The sequence below is a fragment of the Felis catus genome, chromosome B4 (assembly GCF_018350175.1).
Source record: "Felis catus isolate Fca126 chromosome B4, F.catus_Fca126_mat1.0, whole genome shotgun sequence".
In the NCBI taxonomy this organism is placed as follows: Eukaryota; Metazoa; Chordata; class Mammalia; order Carnivora; family Felidae; genus Felis; species Felis catus.
Genome location: NC_058374.1, coordinates 116664359 through 116685120, shown reverse-complemented (window position 1 = coordinate 116685120; position 20762 = coordinate 116664359). Strand labels below are relative to the sequence as shown.

The following is a 20762-nucleotide window of genomic DNA, read 5'->3' as shown; positions in this document are numbered from 1 at the left end:
AACACTCTCTCTCAGGATAGCAATGGCCATGGAATTGTATGTTCCCTTTTATATACATTCCATATTAATATAGATATTAGTGTGAAATACTAGTATGCATACAGTGTAGCTCTACATCTTTAGAAGTCAATATGAGGGGCACCTGAGTGGCTGAGTTGGTTAGTGTTATGTATATAAATTCATGGGGTGAGTCAAATAACACACATGTTTTAATTTACCAACAGGATCCCCCTCCATTTTATCCTTTTATTTTTTAAATTAATAGTAAATTTTGATGACTATAAACAGATGGTATTTTATGATCTTACTTCTGCTCAATTTTATCTTTCGATACTTCATTGTGAAGATTTTCTTCTGACTTGTCTTTCGTTTAACTAATTTTCTTTTCAGCTTTGTGTCTAATATGCTGTTAAACCCATCTACTGAGTTCTTAATTTGGCTTATGATATTTTTCAGCTTTATAATTTCTATCTGGTTCTTTTTCAAACATGCTCATGTGTGTATGTGTGTGTGTGTGTAGCTTTCAGTTCTTTGCAAACATTCTCAATTTCCTTGGTCATCGTAAGCAGAGTTATTTTAAACTATATATCTCCCTATGGTTCTATTTTATTAGTTGTTGTTTCTACTGGCTCTCATTCACGTTCTCTTGATTCCTTGTAAATCTTGTGTTTTAAAACACTTTGTGTCACATATTGTATTTGAAAACTATTTTTAAAAATAATTTGGGGGCGTCTGGGTGGCTCATTCAGTTAAGCCTCTGACTCTTGATTTTGGCTCAGGTCATGTTCTCACGGTTTGTGATTTCAAGCCCTGCATCAGGCTCTGCACTGACAGTGCTGAACCTGCTTGGGATTCTCCCTCCCTCTCTCTCTGCCCCTCCCCAGCTCGCTCGCTCTCTCTCTCTCTCTCTCTCTCAAAGTAAACTTCTAAAAACTTTAAAAAACTTTTTAAAAAATTATTTCAGGGCTAGGATGAAGTCAACTTCTACTGGACGAGATTTACATTTGTTTCCGTCAGGAGTTTGTGGATAGCAACACTTAGGGGTCACCTTAATTCAATGTCAGGAAATGAGATAATTTGAAGCTGTGTTATAATGTGCTGGTCTAGGTGTACTTCTGGAAAATCCTTACTCCTAGGCCACAGCCTTTCGAGTCTCAACCAATAACCTTGCCATGGAAAGCCCTAGATTCCAAATTTTGAACACTTAGCCCCCACAAAGCTATCAAAAGTCCTGACCAGTCTTTAAGCCTCTCAGATGCATCTTATAGAATTGGTAAATTTTCCTTCCATACCTCTAACCTTCCACAAAGGGGGAAAATATGGGGTTTTTCTCTTTGGATTTCAATCTTCTTCCAGATACTGATAGTAACTCCTCACTATCTTGTTAGCTCTCTGTAGCCTTTAAGAAAAAATATTTTTTTTTGGTCCAGCTTTTCTAGTTGTCTCCAAGAAAGGGTTACTTTGAATTACTTAGATGCTATTACCAAAAGGAGTAGATCACTTGCAAGTTTTAAACATGGTATGCATAGTTGTTTTGTAAACTGTGGCTGAAAATTCCAATATATGAGATATCTAGACCTTTGCAGATCTGTTTCTGTTGCTGCTTTGGAATTTCAGTATAATGTAGTAACATCTGATGGGGTGTGTAGGACAGGCTAAGGGAAAATACAACGTGTTTGTAGTCTAACCTAAGAAATTCAGGGAAGGCTCTTTGGAAGAAACGACCTCTGTCTTGTCTTATAATTAAGGTAATGAATAAGCAGTACACACACATACTGGTTTTTATCTTCTGTTCATAAATGTAATAAATATTAATTGTAGAAAAGTTAGAAAAGTATAAAGTATAAAAGAAGGCAAAAAAAATGACTTCTACAATCCCATAATCAATTTACTTTTTTGGAGGATATTTGCTTAGTTTCTGTACTAGCAGATATATGGTGCATACATTTACATTTGAGATCATTCCACATATATAACCGTGTATAATCTTTATATAATATTATAATGTAAGCATTTTCCCAAATTATTAAGAGCAATTTTCCAAACAATTCTTCATGCTACCCATTGTATGAGCATGGCACTATTTACTTAGCTATATCCTTATGGGCCATTATTTTTTTTTCAATTTTTTCTAATATCAACAAATAATGTTACAGTTAGCAATTTTATTCACAGATATTGTACATCCTTTTTATTACATTTTAAGATGGATTTCTAGAAGTTTAATTACTGAGTTAAAGAAAATAAAATATCTTTTAAGGCTTACATATGTTTTTTACAGTCGTACAAACAGTACAGTATCTAAAGAACAAAAGGAAGCAAGACTATCTACAGTATCTGAATGTGAGAAGAAAGATGAATTCCATTCATCTGGGATCTCACAAATTTCTGGTGTTTCCAAGTTTTCATCTAACCTTCGATTCACCAAAATATACCGGCAAAAGAATCTATTTGAAGAATATAAACTGATTGCTGCTGAAATACTGAGTGAACTTGGGGAGATATTGCAGAAATATGCTGAGTATAACATTACTTTCCCTGCGGGAATTGTAAATCTTATGAATTACAGCTGGCATGATCTTATTGAAGGTGTTTGTAAGTGTGCAACGAAAAATTTGAAGAAAAACAATGCCTTAAAAAGAGATTCCAAAAACATGACCCAAATCAGCACCTGTGCAAGAGAGGAATATCATAAGGAAAATCATCTTATGAAAGCAAAAAAAGACCACCCTGTTTCATCTGGTGAGTAGAAGTTAATTAGATTTGTAAATAATCCTCCAGGTTTCTTTTTTTTTTTTTTTTTTTTAATTTTTTTTCCACGTTTTTATTTATTTTTGGGACACAGAGAGACAGAGCATGAACGGGGGAGGGGCAGAGAGAGAGGGAGACACAGAATCGGAAACAGGCTCCAGGCTCCAAGCCAGCAGCCCAGAGCCTGACGCGGGGCTCGAACTCCCGGACCGTGAGATCGTGACCTGGCTGAAGTCGGACGCTTAACCGACTGCGCCACCCAGGCGCCCCTCTTTTTTTTTTAAAGGAATAAAGGGGCGCCTGGGTGGCTCTGTCAGTTAATCGCCTGACTTGATTTCAGCTCAGGTTTGTTAGACTGAACCCCACGTGGAGCTCTGCACTGGGTGTGGAGCCTGCTTGGGATTCTCTCTGTCCCTCTCTCTCTGCCTTTCCCCCCTCACTCATGCACAATCACTATTGCACACTCTCTCTCAAAAATAAACAAACATTTTAAAAAAATGAATAAAAATAGCAAATGAGTGAGATGTTGACAAAACATTATATTAGTGATATATATTTGGTTTGTGTTAATAATTTTAATAAGTGTTAGTGACTGTCAGGAGAAAGATACAAAAATTTATAGTGCTTTCATTGTAAACATCTGTTACACTTTACGTTCATGTGATATGAACTCTCTGCCTTAAGGGATCCTACAAATTCTTTTACAGTGGCAGGGTCCAAAATAAATATGATGCTAGCCACAAATGTAATTTTTTTAATTAACTTTTTATTTTAAGATGATTGTAGATCCACATACAGAGAGATACCATATACCCTTACCCTTTCTCTATATGACAACATCTTGCAAAACTATAGTACAATATCACAGCCAGGATATTGACATTGATACAGTCAAGATTCAAAACATTTCTGTCAAGGCAAGAATCATTCATGGAGTCCTTCTGCAACCACACCCACTTCCCTCCTTCTTCCACTCTTTAATCTTGACAACCACCAACGTGTTATACATTTCTATATTTTTGTCATTTCAAGGATGTTATATAAATGGAATCATGCAATGTATAACTTTTGGTGATTGCCTTTTTTCAGCAAGCTTAATTCTCTGGAGATACATCCAAGTAGTACGTATCAGTAGCTTGTTCCTTTTTATTGCCCAGTAGTATTCCATGGTATGAATGTACTACAGTTTGTTTAACCATTCCTTCCTTGAAGGACATCTAGGTATTTGGGTTTGTTTGTTTGTTTGTTTGGGTTTTTTTTCCTTCAGTTTTTAGCTATTATGAAAGCTGCTAAAACATTTGGGTATAGGATTTATGTAAATATAAGTTTAGATTCCTCTTTGATAAATGCCCAGAAGTTCAATTGCTGGGCTATGTGGCAACTGCATGTTTACTTTTATATGAAACTTTCAAACTATTTTCCAGAGAGGCTGTACTGGTTTTTTGTTTTGTTTTTTGTTTTTGTTTCTAAGTTTTATTTAAGTAATCTCTACACCCAACATGGGGCTTGAACCCACGACCCCAGGATCAAGAATGACATGTTCTTCTGACTGAGCCAGCCGGGCACTCCATGGCTCTACTGTTTTACATTCCTACCAGCAATGTATGAGTGATACCATTTCTCCATATTCTCACCAGCATTTAGGTATTATCACCACTTTTTATTTTAGCCATTCTTGTAGGTGTGTAGTAATATCTCATTATAGTTTTAATTTGCATTTCTCTAATGGCTAATGATATTGAATATTTGCCATCTGTATATCCTCCTCAGTGAAATATCTCCTGTGTCTTTGCTTAATTTTCTAATTGGATTGTTTTTTTAATTGTTGATTTGAGAGTTCTTTATATATTCTAGATACTAGTCCTTTGTTGTATATGTGCTTTCCAAATATTTTCTCCTAGTGTCTTCTCATCTTTTTAATAGGGTCCTTTGCAAAGAAAAAGTTTTAAATTTTGATGAAGTCCAACTTTTGAAAAATCTTTTTATGAATAGTGTTTTTGGTATCAAGGCTAAGAGTTCTCTGCCTACCCCTAAATCCTGAAGGTTTTCTCCTATTTTTTTCCCTAAAAGTTTTATAGTTTTACATTTTAGTTTTACATTTTACATTTAAGTCCATGACCCATTTGGCATTACCTTTTGTGTAAAGTGTGAGACCTACACTGAGGTTCATTTTTTTGCCTATGGTTGTCCAGTTGCTTCAGCATCATTGTTGAAAATGCTGTCTTTCCTCCATTGAATTGCTTTTGTATCTTTCTCACAAATCAGATGGGCATATTTATGTGAATCTATTGTGGGATCCTCCTTTTGTTTCTGCTGGTTCTCATTCATGTTCTCTTGATTCCTTGTGAATATGATTATTTTTGTCTTGTGTCAGACATTATTTTTAAAAATAATTTGAGGCCAAGGGTGCCTGGGTGGCTCAGTCGTTTAAACAGCCCACTTGGTTTCAGCTCAGGTCATGATCTCATGGTTTGCGGATCGAGCTCTGTATCAAACTCTGTGCTGACAGCTCAGAACCTGCTTGGGATTCTTTCTCTACCAATCTGTCTCTCTCCAAATAAATAAATAAACTAAAAAAAATAATTTGAGGCCTGGAAGAAGTTATCTTCAACTGGAGGTGATTAGAAGCAGGGACTCAAACAGATGTTTGTATACCAACGCTTATAGCAGCATTATTTACAATAGCCAAGAGGTGGAAACAACTCAAACGTCCATAGACAGGTGGTTGGTTAAACAAATTATGGTATATATATACAGTAGAATGTTATTCAGCCTTAAAAAGGAATGAAATTCTTATACACATTATAATGTAGATGAACCTTGAAGACATTATACTAAGTGAAGTAAGCCAGAACAAAAGGACAAATATACCATGACTCCACTTACATGAGATACCTAAAGTAATCAAATTCGTAAAGACAGAAAGTAGCATGGTAGTTGCAAGGGGCTGGCAGGAAGGGAGGATAGGCAGTTACTGTCAAATGGTTATAGAATTTCAATTGAGGAAGAAGAAAACTTTCTGAAGATGAATGGTGGTGGTGATGATTGTACAACAATGTAAATGAACTTGAATGAACTTAATGCTTCAAAACTGTACACTTAAGAATGGTTAAAATGGGGGGCACCAGGGTGGCTCGGTTGGTTAAGCATCTGACTTCATCTCAGGTCAAGATCTCACGATTTGTGAGTTCAAGCCCCAAGTCGGGCTGTAAGCTGACAACTTGGAGCCTGGAGCCTGCTTTGGATTCTGTATCTCCCTCTCTCTCTCTGCCCCTCCCCCACTCACGCTCTGTCTCTCTCTGTCTCTCACAAATGAATAAACATTAAAAAAAATTTTTAATGGTTAAAATGGTAAATTTTACATTATGCAAATTTAACCACAATAAAAATATCTTAATGGTTAAATGGGAAATTTTTGTATTATGTATACTTTATCACAATAGAAAACAAGATGGGGGACTAAGCTAACTGTGAAAAAGGAAGCTTTCCTTCTTGTAAGGTGGTAAATAAAAGGAACTGAGTGAAAGGGCAGGTATATATACACAAGGGGGCATTTAATTTCAGAGTGAGAAGAGTTGAGTCTGTAAGCCTAAAACCAGGAACTTGTGATAATATGATATATATGTGAAATAGTACAAAATGGCCCATTTTAGAGACACTTGAGTTGATGCTGCTTCCACAGTTCCTTTCTGCCTACGACCACATTTGTGTTCCCTCACTCCCTGGGCCAAATTAGGGCTTTTGTGGGCTCTGGTGCTTTTCCCTTCACTGTGTCCCTTACTTCATAGAAGTTATTAAAAACTATATCTTACGACTGCATTATTACAAAGATAAATCTAATCCAGCTAGACTCATTATTATTTATTCATTATTGTCTTATTCAGTTTCTTCTGCTTTAAAAGAAACTAAAATTAAAACATTTTGGGGGGCTTCCAGACATGTCATGTGCCTCGTGGAGAAATCAATTCTGCTTTCTTCTTCCCTCACTTCTGAGGGACCATCGTCCTCTCAGAATGTTGCTCTCTCCTGCCACCTGATCTTTGCCTGTACTTAGCCTCTAGATTTTTCACTGTTAAGATGAAGTTACTGGGGTGCCTGGGTAGCTCAGTCAGTTAGGTGTCCGACTTTGGCTAGGTCATGATCTCATGGTTCATGGGTTCGAGCCCCTCATCGGGCTATGTGCTGACCGCTCAGAGCCTGAATGAAGCCTGCTTCCAATTCTGTGTCTCCCTCTCTCTCTGCCCCTCCCCTGCTCATTCTCTGTCTCTCTCTCTCTCAAAAATAAATGTTAAAAAAAATTTTTTTTGATGAAGTTACCTATTTAATTTCAAGACATTGATGCTCTTCTCAGATGCTGAAAACATTTGCAAGTACCAAACCCAAGAATGTTAAAAATAATAATAAAGTCTTAGGGGTCTGAAATTTTTGCTGATAATAATTTCAGAAAACTTAATAGGGAGATATGAGTGACTGGCACAAACATGCAATTTAAAAAGGATGAAGAACCTCACCAGAGCTTAGCACTACATTCTGGAGAGTACAGGTAGACCCCACTTTTACCCCCAGAGTGAAGCTTTATTTTTAGTACTTTTAAGATTTCTCACTTTAGCTTCTATTGTGTTGATATATACAAGCAAGTTTCAACATAGCAAAAGAGCTGATATTTTAAATATTAAAATCATATTCGATTATAACATTTTATAGATCATAGGGATCTTTCTAGCTATTATCTAATTTAGTTGTCCAGATATCCCTGTCAGGCAGCTAATAGGGTTTCTGTTTCACTAAGAAGAAAACTGAGATTCCAAAGGGCTGAGTAACTTGCCCAAAGTCATACAGTTTCTGATTGAGCCGTGATCCCAACCCTGGTCTTCTAACTCCCAATATAGTAGCCTTTCTGCTATCTTATCCCTAATTCTCATTCTGCTATTGTAATAGTGATAATGATTTTGACAATGAGAATAAATAGTAGTGGTTGCTATCTCTACAATGACCCCTCTGAGATAGAGAAGTAAACTCGTGTAGTGATTGAGCCTTTGATTTTAGGATTCCTGGGTCCAAATCCTGGCTATTGCATTACTGCTTATATAACTTTGAGCTCATATAATTATGAACACATTTCATAACCCCTTTGTCTCAGTTTCATTATCTGTAACATCGTACTAGAAACCATATCTCTTTCCAGGGTGGTTCTGAATATTAAATAAGTTAACACTAAAACACTTGGAAAAGTATCTAGATATAGTAGATACTACTTTTTTTTTTAAGTTTTTATTTAAATTCCAGTTAACATACAGTGTCATGTTAGTTTCAGGTGTGCAATATACTGGTTAAACACTTCCATTCATCACCCAGTGGTAGACACTACTTATGTATTTATCTTATTATTTTTTTAATGTTTATTTATTTTGAGAGAGAGAGAGAGAGAGAGAGAGAGAGAGAATCCCAAACAGGCTCTGCTCTGACAGCAGAGAGCCCAATGCAGGGCTTGAACTCATGAACCATGAGATCATGACCTGAGCCAAAGTCAGATGCTTAACTGACTGAGCCACCCAGGCACCCCTGTTATTTTATTATTATTATTTCCATTATCTCATATTATCCTCAGAGTAACCCTTTGGTATATAGGTATTATTACAGGTTCCTGATGGTTCATGATGCCTAATGCATTTGCTTTAACAAGATAATTCTAGCAATACAATTTTTACTCTTTAAGAACAAGTGATTGCTGTTAATAAAAAGATTGGAATGCTCTGTAGCAGTTTTCAAAGTGTGGTTCCGGAACCAGTGCATCAACATCACTAGGAACTTAGAACAAGTACTAGCAAATTTTCTAGGTCTTATTCTAGACTTACCTGAATTCCTCCTCTGTAAAATGAGGATGACTAATTGTAGAATTTTGTTGAAAGAAATAAACTAATTTATAATGCACGTAATGTGCTTAGCATAGTGCCTGGCATATGGTAAGTGCTTAATAAATATTAGCCATAGTTATTGTGCATATTCTTACTTGTACCCTTATTTCTTTTACTTTTATCATTGTAATTTTCTCATCTTTTTACTTTAATTTAATTTTTATTTTTTTAAATTTTAGATACAGACTATTTGTATGGATTCCTGGAAATAAGGACTTCCCAATTCATATATAAAGTTTAAGAAGCTACCATGAGTTTTGCTTTCTTTTCAAAATATCCCTAAATATTTTATTTTTAGATAGATTTTAAGATCTAATTTTATTTTATAAGATGACTTCATTCCACTTCATACACTAATAGAATTTCTTGTCTTAATTTACATTTTGGGGTGCCTGGGTGGCTCAGTCCATTAAGTGTCTAACTCTAGATTTTGGCCCAGGTCATGATCCCATGGTTTGTGAGTTTGAGCCCTGCACCGGGCTCCACAATGGCATTGGGGAGCCTGCTTGGGATTCTCTCTCTCTCTCTCTCTCTCTCTCTCTCTCTCTCTCTCTGCCCCTCCCCAGATCTCTCTCTCTCTCTCTCTCAAAGTAAATAAATAAACTTAAAAAAAAAAAAAGAATTAGGTTTACATTTTAGCACAAAACTTAATGATACAGAGAGGCTTTGTATCCATGTAGCCTTTTTTTTTTTTTTTAACCAGAACAGGCTGCTAACTATTATCCCATTGCTAAAAAAATAAATGAAAGTAAAATATGAATTTTTTTTAGTGGTTCTCATGTGAAAGGGCAACTCTTAGAACAAAAGCATAAACAATCTTTTAGTAAATCAAGAAGTTATGCAAAGATATTTAATTTTAAAAAGCAGTTTCATTTCTAGAGCAAATTAAAATATTTCATGAGTCACTATGGGTACTTATGGAAAATTTTGCTAATGCCCTCATAAGAATATTAAAATATTGACAACTGTTTTTTGTGTTGATGATGATTTAGCAAAATACTCACTTTCTCTTCTCTTTCCCCTCTGCCCTCTCATCTTCCTCCTCCTTCCTTTTTTCCTAGCTCTTGTGAAACAAAACCAGTATTCACAGATCCCGCAGGATAGCCATTTACCTGTTGTCATCCACTTCTCCCTGTTATCCAAGATCTGTTTAGAAAATGGTAAGATCCCTTTACCCACCCAAATTAGGGTCGACTCTAATGAGCAAGCAGAGTGAGAATCAAATTCCCTGAATTTGAAAACTCTCTCAGTCATCCTCATAGTATAACCTCAGTCAGAGCCAGACATTTAAGTTCATGGATTCCAAGTCAAAAAGTTTTCAAATGCAGCCCCCACCCCCACCCCACCCCCAGCCTTCCCTGATTTCTCCACTCTTGTATCTTAGGAGTTTTTTCTTCATGGTTCTGAGAAACTAGCTTCAGAAACAATGACATGCCTGTCCCCCCAGAAGAGCACCCAGGGCCTTCCATCACAAAAACATACTAACTTGGAATAGGAACCAAACCTTCTGGGGTAAAAGGCAAAAATTGGTTCTTAAATTGTTTAAATGTTATAAAGGAGACTTCCCAAGGAAGATTATGGTTACACAAATCTAGGAAGAATACAGATGATCCCTTTATGAGGTTATAAAAGGGATAAGATATAGGTTGTTAGGAAAAGGGAACCTCGTCATCCCTTGAAATACAGACATAATATAGCTGTGTGGCTCAGGGAGTGAGTAGGAGTTGGGGCTGACTGCCATGGGTCTCATAGATTTGCTTCTCATAATCTTTTCATCATAATCTAAGAACTTTAAGACCTGTTGAAGTTTCTACTTTTAGGGAACATGCTTTTAGGAGTCCAGTGTCCCTCCCATACTTCCCCATCCCCTACATATGCTTCTGAATTTGGTGTATTTAGGAATCAAGTTAGGACTGGAACTGTCTCACTGAAGAGGGATAGATATTGAGGAAATATGCATATGCTAAGAATAAGCACAGTAAGTAGGGCAAAACAGCAAATAGGAATGAAGTAAATTATAAGGTATCCAGAGAGTTCTGCATGAAAATGCCCAGGAGTCCAAATAGGTGGGTAAAGTCAGTGACAGGAAATCCCTCAGCAGGAAACTGAATGACAAGCAGATAGTCTGTGAGCAAGGAGCCAGCCTTTAGTCATTAAAAGGCAGGACTGAAATCCCACAGTGGGAGGCTGGCAACAATGCATTATCTAACCCTAAGGAAATGAGGATAGAATTTGTTCAGCCTTTCTAATCTGAGGTAAGGATGGTTCTCTTGATCCAGTGATGATGAACCTGAATGTGATTGATTATGTTAGTCAGGAATCTTTAAGCTGTAGGTGACAAGAACCCAACTCACACTAGCTTCAGCAACAGGAGAATCCTGTGCTCGTGTATTGGGGGTAACTCACAAGATTAAAGGAAGAACCGCAGGAGCAAAGGTCCAAGGCAGGATGTATGACTCAACACTTGCAGGGATTCTTCTCTATCCATCCCTGCTTGGCAGATTTCTATGGTTAGGCTTGCTTCACACAGTGAAGATAAGGAGATGGTCACTGCCCCTAGAGTCACATGCTCCTTGCCTAGAAAGAAAGTGCTTCTTTTCCTTCAGAGTCCACGGAGAAGACTCAGGAACAGAACCCACGTCTACTGACTACCAATAAAATATTCTCTCTTGAGAGATGGGATTCTGTCCCGGGACTGGGGAATGCTGAAGAATCTGATCTGTAGTAGGTCTAAGGGTATGTAGGGATTTTTAAAAGGCCTCTACTTCTTCAGATGTCATCATAGGGATTTAATTCCTTGGGGTTAAAGCTTTGATCCCATTTTAGTTAAAATCTCCTGAGAAGAGGTAATTCTTAAGCTAATTGCTTACACTTTAATATGAATGGATTTGGGTTCCTTTTTCAAGTAGGCTTGGGGAGACTGAGAGCTGAGCAGGATTTATCTAGTGAGTACTGACGTGGAGATAAATTTTTTTTTTTTGAGATAAATTTTTAAATAGCCATTTTGAGTTACTATGTGTGTTGTTGTTGTTGTTTTAAGGTTGGATCTTTCAACATCCTCACTCAAAATTGGAAATTCTGAAATGGAAGACAGTCCTCAATACTGCTGTGAAGAGACTACAAGAAGCCATAATTCAAATGTAGGGAGCCCTCTGAAATCTTTAGAATCATATACTTTTATGAGGCGTGTGATGCGTAGATAGGCAAAAAGAGATGCAGAGCCTGTGGGACCCTGGGCAAGTCACTCTATTGCTTTGCTTGTCGTGTTTGTAATGTGAAAAAAGTATGTACATACATGCACACACAACCCTTCTTTTCCTGGTAACTCACGGAAATAAGTCAGTCTGTGCTACACGACTTACCTGTCAATCAGCCTTGTCAGGTGACCAGCACAGGATCCTGTGTGAAAACAGTGGAGAGGAGGGAGAGAAGAAAAGAAGTCGGGGAAAGAAGCGCCAGCCATAGGGAAAGCACTGTTCCAAGGAAATATAAAACTAGTCCCTGCGTACCTCAAATGGGAAACTAAACATCTCAGCAAGTTAACTATCAACAATTAGGAGGTGGTAAGAATCAAACAATTAGGAGGTGATAGTAACCACAGCAAGCATTGACAAAATTTCTACTCTGGCTAGACAGTGGAGCTGATGCTTTACATTTATTATCTATACTACTTAGAACAACTGAGAGAGAGAGAGAGAGAGGATTATCATCTCCATTTTACAGGTGAGAACACTAATAGTGCCACAAAATGTGGCAATTTGTTTAGAGTCATACAGCTAGAAAAAGGCAGAGCCAGGGGTGACCCCAGGTCTATCTGACTCCAAAGTGCACCCACTTTCAACCATGCTTTACTTTCACTCCAGGTTCCCACCTGGACTTCGGTGAGAAAATAACTACTATTGCTTTGTGGGTTATGTTTTAAATGGGATACATACTTAGTATTTAAAACATTTATTTAAAATTACATACACACAGAGGCACCTGGCTGGCTCAGTTGGAAGAGTATGTGACTCTTGATCTCAAGGTCATGAGTTCGAGCCCTATGTTGGGTGTAGAGATTACTAAAAAATAATAATAAACTTTAAAAAATAAAATAAAATTACATCAAAAAGGTAAATTGCAAAATGAGAAATGTTTAGATCAGAAACAAATAAATTTTAATACTATTGATAAATCTAAATTAAGAGAGATTTTATAATGTAATGTCAAATTCTTTATTAGATTTTTCTAAAATACTGCCTCTGGGGCTCCTGGGTGGCTCAGTGGTAAGTGTCCGACTTTGGCTCAGGTCATGATCTCATGGTTCATGAGTTCAAGCCCCACATCAGGCTCTGTGCTGACAGCTGAGAGCCTGGGGTCTCTTTCAGATTCTGTATCTCTTTCTCTGCCCCTCCCTGCTCATGCTGTCTCTCTCTCTCTCTCTCTCTCTCTCTCTCTCTCTCTCTCTCTCTCAAAAGTAAATAAACATTAAGAAAAGAAATACTGCCTCTTTCCTGCTCTGGATGAGAATTGAGCAGCTTGTGCAATGACTGGGAAAGAAGGACCTGCAATCATCTGACTCATTCTCTTTAATGGTGTCTTTCTCTTTAAACCCCTTTAAGGATTAGGAAAGGCAGAACAAGCCCAGAGCTCAGGCCACAGTGGTCATGTTAAATTGTTAGATCTTGTGCTGAAAATTCCTGGTGATTTAATCAGCATAGAGTAATTTCTAGTGAATTGTTTTAAAAATTGCAATTATTATTGTATTTAAAATTTTAAACTTAGTTTCACTAGAAATTACTCGTTATTGGTTGAATCTCCAGGAATTTTTAAATTTAAATTAGTAAATTCAGTATATTGGTAAATTTAGTATCTAATTTTACGTCATATTACAACTGTTTTAAAACACCTAGGCATAGTATTTAAATTAACTTTTATTATTGTACAAGTATCAATATTTTGTTTTAAGATTTTTCCCCTTGTTTTTATAACTAGAAAAATTTTCCTCATGCTAAACTTAGATAGACCTAGTCTATTTTTAACTTCTTTTTTCTCCACTTACTGGAAATTGTGTATGGTATGAAGATTCTAGCTTTAATTCTCCCATGCCAATAATAATGACAGCTAGTGTTTACTGAGTGCTAATAAAAATAGGTAATGTTTATTGAGTGCTTCTTTTGTGTAACACACCACACGAAGCAATTTACATGCCTCCATGAGTAAGTCACTGCTTTTATGCCAAGGTCAGAAAGCTAGGGAGTGAATGAGCTGCTATTTACTCTTAGATTTGTTTGATACCAAAGCCTGTGCATCTAACCACAGCACTCTATCATCACTCTGGAGCCAGGTATTGAATACAGTCTGTGTTATCCACAGATTTGAGTTCTCAGCTTAAATTAATCTTCAGTCTTATATATATTAGAGTCTTCTTCTGAGCTGTCTGTTCTATTTCATTGATCTACCTGAGTTTTCAGCTATTTTAATTATTCAGATTTATATAATATGAGAGAAACAAGTATGGTGTTAAGAAAGAGGGCTTAAAGTCAAATTGATTGGTCTAAAATCCCAGCTCCATCCATGCATGTGACCTTGGGAAAGTCACTAATTCACTTTGCCTTATTTTCTTCATCTGTAAAATGAAGGTAATCATAGTAGCTACCTTTTAGGGCAGTTGTAAAGCTTCCTAGTACAACTAGGCGTTCGGTAAATATTAGATATTTGTATCTTAATTACTGGTACAGCAAACCTCCTCTGGTTACTCTTTCTTTTTTTTTTTTAATTTGTATTTTTATTTATTTTTTTTAATTTACATCCAAGTTAGTTAGCATATAGTGCAACAATGATTTCAGGAGTAGATTCCTTAATGCTACTTACCCATTTAGTCCATCCCCCCCTCCCACAACCCCTCCAGTAAGTAACCCTCTGTTTGTTCTCCATATTTAAGAGTCTCTTATGTTTTGTCCCCCCCACCCTGTTTTTATATTATTTTTGCTTCCCTTCCCTTATGTTCATCTGTTTTGTCTCTTAAAGTCCTCATATGAGTGAAGTCATATGATATTTGTCTTTCTCTGACTGACTAATTTCATTTAGCATAATACCCTCCAGTTCCATCCACATAGTTGCAAATGGCAAGATTTCATTCTTTTTGATTGCCGAGTAATACTTCATTGTGTATGTATGTGTATATATATATATATATATATATATATATATATATATATACCACATTTTCTTTATCCATTCATCATCGATGGATATTTGGGCTCTTTCCATACTTTGGCTATTGTTGATAGCACTGCTATAAACATTGGGGTGCATGTGCCCCTTCAAAACAGCATACCTGTATCCTTGGATAAATACCTAGTAATGCAATTCCTGGGTCATAGGGTAGTTCTATTTTTAATTTTTTGAGGAACCTCCATACTGTTTTCCAGAGTGGCTGCACCAGTTTGCATTCCCACCAGCAATGCAAAAGAGATCCTCTTTCTCCACATCCTCACCAACATCTGTCATTGCCTGAGTTGTTAATGTTAGCCATTCTGACAGGTGTGAGGTGATATCTCATTGTGGTTTTGATTTGTATTTCCCTGGTGATAAGAGATGTTGAGCATTTTTTCCTGTGTCAGTTGGCCATCTGGATGTCTTCTTTGGAGAAGTGTCTATTCATGTCTTTTGCCCATTTCTTCACTGGATTATTTGTTTTTTGGGTGTTGAGTTGGATAAGTTCTTTATAGATTTTGGATACTAACCCTTTATCTGAGATGTCGTTTGCAAATATCTTCTCCCATTCCATCGGTTGCCTTTTAGTTTTGCTGATTGTTTCCTTCTCTGTGCAGAAGCTCTTTATTTTGATGAGGTCCCAATAGTTCAGTTTTGCTTTTGTTTCCCTTGCCTCCAGAGACATGTTAAGTAAGAATTTGCTGTGCCCAAGGTCAAAGAGGTTTTTGCCTGCTTTCTCCTCAAGGATTTTGATGGCTTCCTGTCTTGCATTGAGGTCTTTCATCCATTTTGAGTTTATTTTTGTGTGTAAGAAAGTGGTCCAGGTTCATTTTTCTGCATGTCGCTGTCCAGTTTTCCCAACACCACTTGCTGAAGAGACTGTCTTTATTCCATTGGATATTCTTTCCTGCTTTGTCAAAGATTAGTTGGCCATATGTTTGTGGGTCCATTTCTGGGTTCTCTATTCTGTTCTGTTGATCTCAGTGACTGTTTTTGTGCCATGATTACTCTTTCTACATCAAAAACATCTTAACCAATTTTACCAATTCCTTCTTCCAGGTGAGCTTACAATTAATTTTTCAAGTTTAAATAAGTCCTCAAGTGATGTGGACCAGGCAGCAAATTTTAATGAAAGAAAAAAAAAACTTGTAGGGAGTATATGAGAACTCTCTGTATTTTCCACTCAATTTTGCTGTGAACCTAAAACTGCTCTAAAAAATAAAGACTAAAGCAAAAATTGAAAGAAAAAAAAACTGGAGTCAAAACATCTAGGTTCATTAGTCAATGGGTGTGGGATCTTGTGTAAGTCACTTGAACTCCCTGAACTTCTGCTTCTTTAGTCATTTAGGGATAATAACAGGTCTTCTGCTTACGGCAGGTTGTTGTGACTATATATGTATGTATATAAATGTACTTTGTAGACACTAAAGCACTAAGCAAGCTAAAAGCATTTTTTAATAATAACCCAGTACTGTCAGAAGTGGTTTCTTGAGACAAGTCAGTTTAGACTGAAGAAGAGATGGCTTGGCAGAGTCAATGGAGGAGGTGAATTTAACTGGCACACAGCACCAGGGATGAGTCTGATGCTGTTACACATTACCCATAGTAATAAACTATCTCAAGGGAGTGGGTTTTTAACAATGAAAATTTGTTCCCAAGGGATTTATCATATACAGAATCCAAGCTTCAAAAAGAACACATGTAACTTTACATTATGTGCATTACAAAACATTTCTACAAGAAAATCAGCCAAATCTTAACATCCCTTGGTTCCCAGGGTGAGTGATTAGTAAGTAGATTGAAAAAAAATGCTTGTTGGATGAAATGCAATTTTTGGCAAATCATAACTATTGGCCTTTGTACCCTACCAAATTTCTACCACATTTGCTCAACACAGAACATTATATCAAGTCAGACTCAGGGAAATGAGAGAAGAAAGAATCTTCTCTAACTCTGTTGGCAGGTGCACACTTGAAATAGACTCTCTTTTCTTGGCACAGGAAGTCTGGTCTGACAAATGTAGTGAACCCTCCCATCCCAGACCAGAACCCAAAACACTCCTTACAGCAAAGCACATCCTCCACACTGGGTTTACCTAGACCTTTTGTCTGGGCCTGAATCAGAGAATCAGATCTTTGGGCTGTAGCTGATAGAGTTCTAGTCTTCTGACTTTATTCATATGTACTATTAGAGTATGGTGGTACAAAAGCATTAAACTGGGAATCCAGACTCACTCCTAACTCAGACCCTGCCATTTCTTAGCTGTGTGACCTGTGTTACAAGAGGCTATGTCTGTAAAGGGGCAGAACTTCAAGCTTTGAAGTTCACAGAAGTCTTATGCTCCCATTTGCCAACCATAGTATTTGGGGCACTTACTTTGCTTCTCAAAACCTTATCTTCCTCATATAAAATGGAGGTTCTACTAGAATTTACCTCATAGGGTTATTGAAAGCATTAAATGAAATAACCCAGTTCAATAACTTAGCACAATCTGTAGAATATATGAATGCTTAATAAACAGTAACTATTATTTAGCAAGTATCAATTCCCTTTTCTGTACTTTGGCTCCTTCATCTGTAAAATGGAATTAGATATTGCCCAAGCATCCTTCAGTTCTGACATTCAGTGAATGTCCCCACCATATTGAATTTAGCTTAGATTCTTAGGCAAATTTGATTTGAGATGATTTGAAATGCAGTTCCCTTTCTATTCCAGCCTCTCTTACAGTGGTCCAGATACCAGAGGGCTAGGATAATTGGGTAACTTCTGACTTAGAGAAGAACTCTTTTGTAAGCCCAAAATGACTTTTCCTGAGAATGACCAGCCATCCAAAACTTTGAAGAAACCTTTTATGCAAGTATTAGGGCTCCTTTGTTGAACTAATCAATTTGGTGTTAATTATCACCTGCTGGAGAATCCAGAGGTCAACTTCTGGTTCTCAGGCAAGAGGAGAACAAAACTACTGCCATTGCCAATTCCTGGAGAAAAGGCAGTGAAGGGCAGCCTTTTTTTTTTTTGGCAGAGAGACTGATTGGTCTTTACACAATAATCAAGACTCTTTGTCTAGGGACTTTTAAAGGGGTTAGCAAAAGAAGAAGAGTTATGGGGAACTTCCCTGAATTATAGTTGCCGACTCTGAGTATTTGAATAATGTAACATTCAGATAAGGTAGGAGATTTTGCATTGGAGTTTTTTGCACTAGAGCTCTGTTGTATCTTGATTTTTGGCCTTGCAAATAAGAAGGGGGAGCATGCCTTTTCTTCTCCCAAAGATTATAGGTATTTACACTTTAGAGGCATACTTACCTTTCTTAAGAATAATCCAAAAGGTCCATTTGTAGAGACTCACAGAAAAATAGAATCATGTCTAGGCGTTGAATGAAAGAGCCCAGATGTGGGCTTGGTAAATGGTAATTAGACTCAGGTTTCCAATTGGTCTATAAATGTGTGCTCTTAGGCTGAATTCCTGCCAGCGTTTGATGCTTATAAATGGAGTGGCGTGTGTGTGTTTTGGTGTGGGGAAGAGTGCAATTTATAAGGGCTCCTTTTTTTGTCACATTGCTCAAAAATTCTGCCTACTCACCTCATTTTTGACAATGGGATACATTTTCATGAGAATGTGAAAAAGAGAAGAAGGAGTGGCAGGAGGAGGAGGAAAGCAAAAGAAGAAACAAATGTCAAAAGAAACCAGTTGTTTTAATCAGGCATTTCCATTTTTGAGGGGCAGATCTGGCCCTTGCCCACCCTCCTGGCTGTGGTTCCTTCCCCACAGAACTTACTGAGAAGTGCCTGCTCCTGTTTCTCTTAGAGGGGCCAGTGAACCTTGCTAATTGCTAGGGACTCCCACCCCCAATACCCCTGAAGCCAACAGCAGTGTAGCTATATACCTCTCCCTCCTTTCATTAATCAGCTATATTATTTTCCAATTACTTTTTTTTCAAAATCGTGTAAGTGTACTCTTATCCCCCCATCCCCTATTTCCCATATCCTGTCACCCCCTTCCCCTCTGGTAACCATCAGTTTGTTCTCTATAGTTAAGAGTCTGCTTCTTGGTTTGTCTTTATCTCCCTTTTTTTTCCTTTGGTGGTTGGTTGTGTTTCTTAAATTCCACATGTAAGTGATATTATATAGTATTGTCTTTCTCTGACTGATTTATTTCAATTAGCTTTATACTCTCTAGCACCATCCATGTTGTTGCCAAACAAATTTCATTCTTTTTATGGCTGAATAATATTCCAGTGTGTATATATCACAACTTCTTTATCCATTCATCTATCAATAAACACTAGGGTCACTTCCATAATTTGGCTATTGTAGATAATACTGCATAGGGTTACATGTATTTCTTTGAATTAGCGTTTTTGTATTTTGGAGATGAATACCCAGTAGTAAAATTACTGGATCATAGGGCAGCATTATTTTTAATTTTTTGAGGAACCTCCATGCTGTTTTCCACAGTGACTGTACCAGTTTGGATTCCCACCAACTGTGCACAAGGGTTCCTTTTTCTACACATCCTTGCCAACACTTGTTATGTCTTGTGTTTTTGATTTTAGCCATTCTGAAAGGTGTGAAATGGTACCTCATTATAATTTTGATTTACATTTTCCTGATCAGGAGTGATGTTGAGATCTTTTCTGTGTCTGTTAGCCACCTGTATGTCTTCTTTGGAAAAATATCTCTTCAGGTCCTCTGTCCATTTTTTAATTGGATTGTTTGTTTTGGGGACATTGAGTTATATCAGTCCTTTATATATTTTGGATACTAACCCTTCATCAGATATGTCATGTGCAAATATCTTCTGTCATTCCATGGGTTGTCTTTTAGTTTTGTTGATTGTTTCCTTTGCTGTGCAGAAGCTTTTTATTCTGATATAGTCCCAATAGTTTATTTTTGCTTTTATTTCTCTTGCCTCAGGAGACACTAGAAAAATGTTGCTACAGTTGATGTCAAAGAGATTACTGTCTGTGCTTTCTTCAAGGATTTTTATGGTTTCAGGTCTCACATTTAGGTCTTTCATCCAGTTTGAGTTTATTTTTCTGTATGGTATAAGAAAATGATCCAGTTTCATTCTTTTGCATATGGCTGTCCAGTTTTCCCAACACCATTTGTTGAAGAGACTTTTTCCCATTTTATATCCATTCCTTCTTCATCAGAGATTAACTGACCATATAATTGTGGGTTTATTTCTGGGCTTTCTATCCTATTCAATTGATCTATGTGTCTATTTTTTATGCCAGTACCAGACTGTTTTAATTACTACTGCTTTGTAATAAAACTTGTAATCTGGAATTGTGATACCTCCAGTTTTGTCTGATTACTTATTTTTTAAGTAAACTCTACACATAACATGAGGCTCCAACTCATGACCCCAAGATCAAGAGTCAGGTGCTCTATTGATTTATCCAGCCAGGCACCCTGTCCAATTTCTGAGTTTTAATCATTTAAAATTTTTTCTTTCAGCATAGCTCTTACACCCCAAAACCCACACTCAACCAATAAATGTCACATGTGCATACATACATACATACACACACACACACACACACACACACACATGCACACAGACCAATTCTTCTAAACATTCCAAGACCCTTATTGAGGTATGCCAGCTCAACTTTAGCACTTTTCAAGTGCACCTTAGAATGTGAAACATTGAGGATTCCTGTTTGTATATATTCTGAATCTGAAGGGACTTGCTGAGGGCGGCCTTAAATATTTTTTTTACCCTGTTGCTGAAGCTTGTTTGTTTGCTTGTTTTGCATTCCACTCTATACCCATGTTAGAAATGCCCAAATGCCTAACTCTTCTCTGAGAAGGTAGCTACCATTTCCCCTAATTAGAGTCCTGACACTTCTGATTATTTTCAAGTGTTGGTTATAGATCTGCCCAATTCCAT

General features: G+C 37.0%; 1 protein-coding gene across 9 annotated transcripts in view; it reads left to right on the top strand.

Annotated features, from left to right (window-relative positions):
- LOC102901233 (uncharacterized protein C3orf20 homolog) overlaps window positions 1–20762 on the top strand; it is a 134905-nt gene that overhangs the window by 22130 nt on the left and 92013 nt on the right. For 8 of the 9 annotated variants that reach the window (XM_045062182.1, XM_045062176.1, XM_045062181.1 and 5 more), the window contains 3 exons: window positions 2282–2742; window positions 9728–9826; window positions 11707–11806. In XM_045062182.1, the coding sequence (XP_044918117.1) occupies window positions 2282–2742; window positions 9728–9826; window positions 11707–11806 (660 nt within the window). The remainder of the gene's footprint in view (window positions 1–2281; window positions 2743–9727; window positions 9827–11706; window positions 11807–20762) is intronic. The other variant, XM_045062178.1, reaches the window with a different exon arrangement.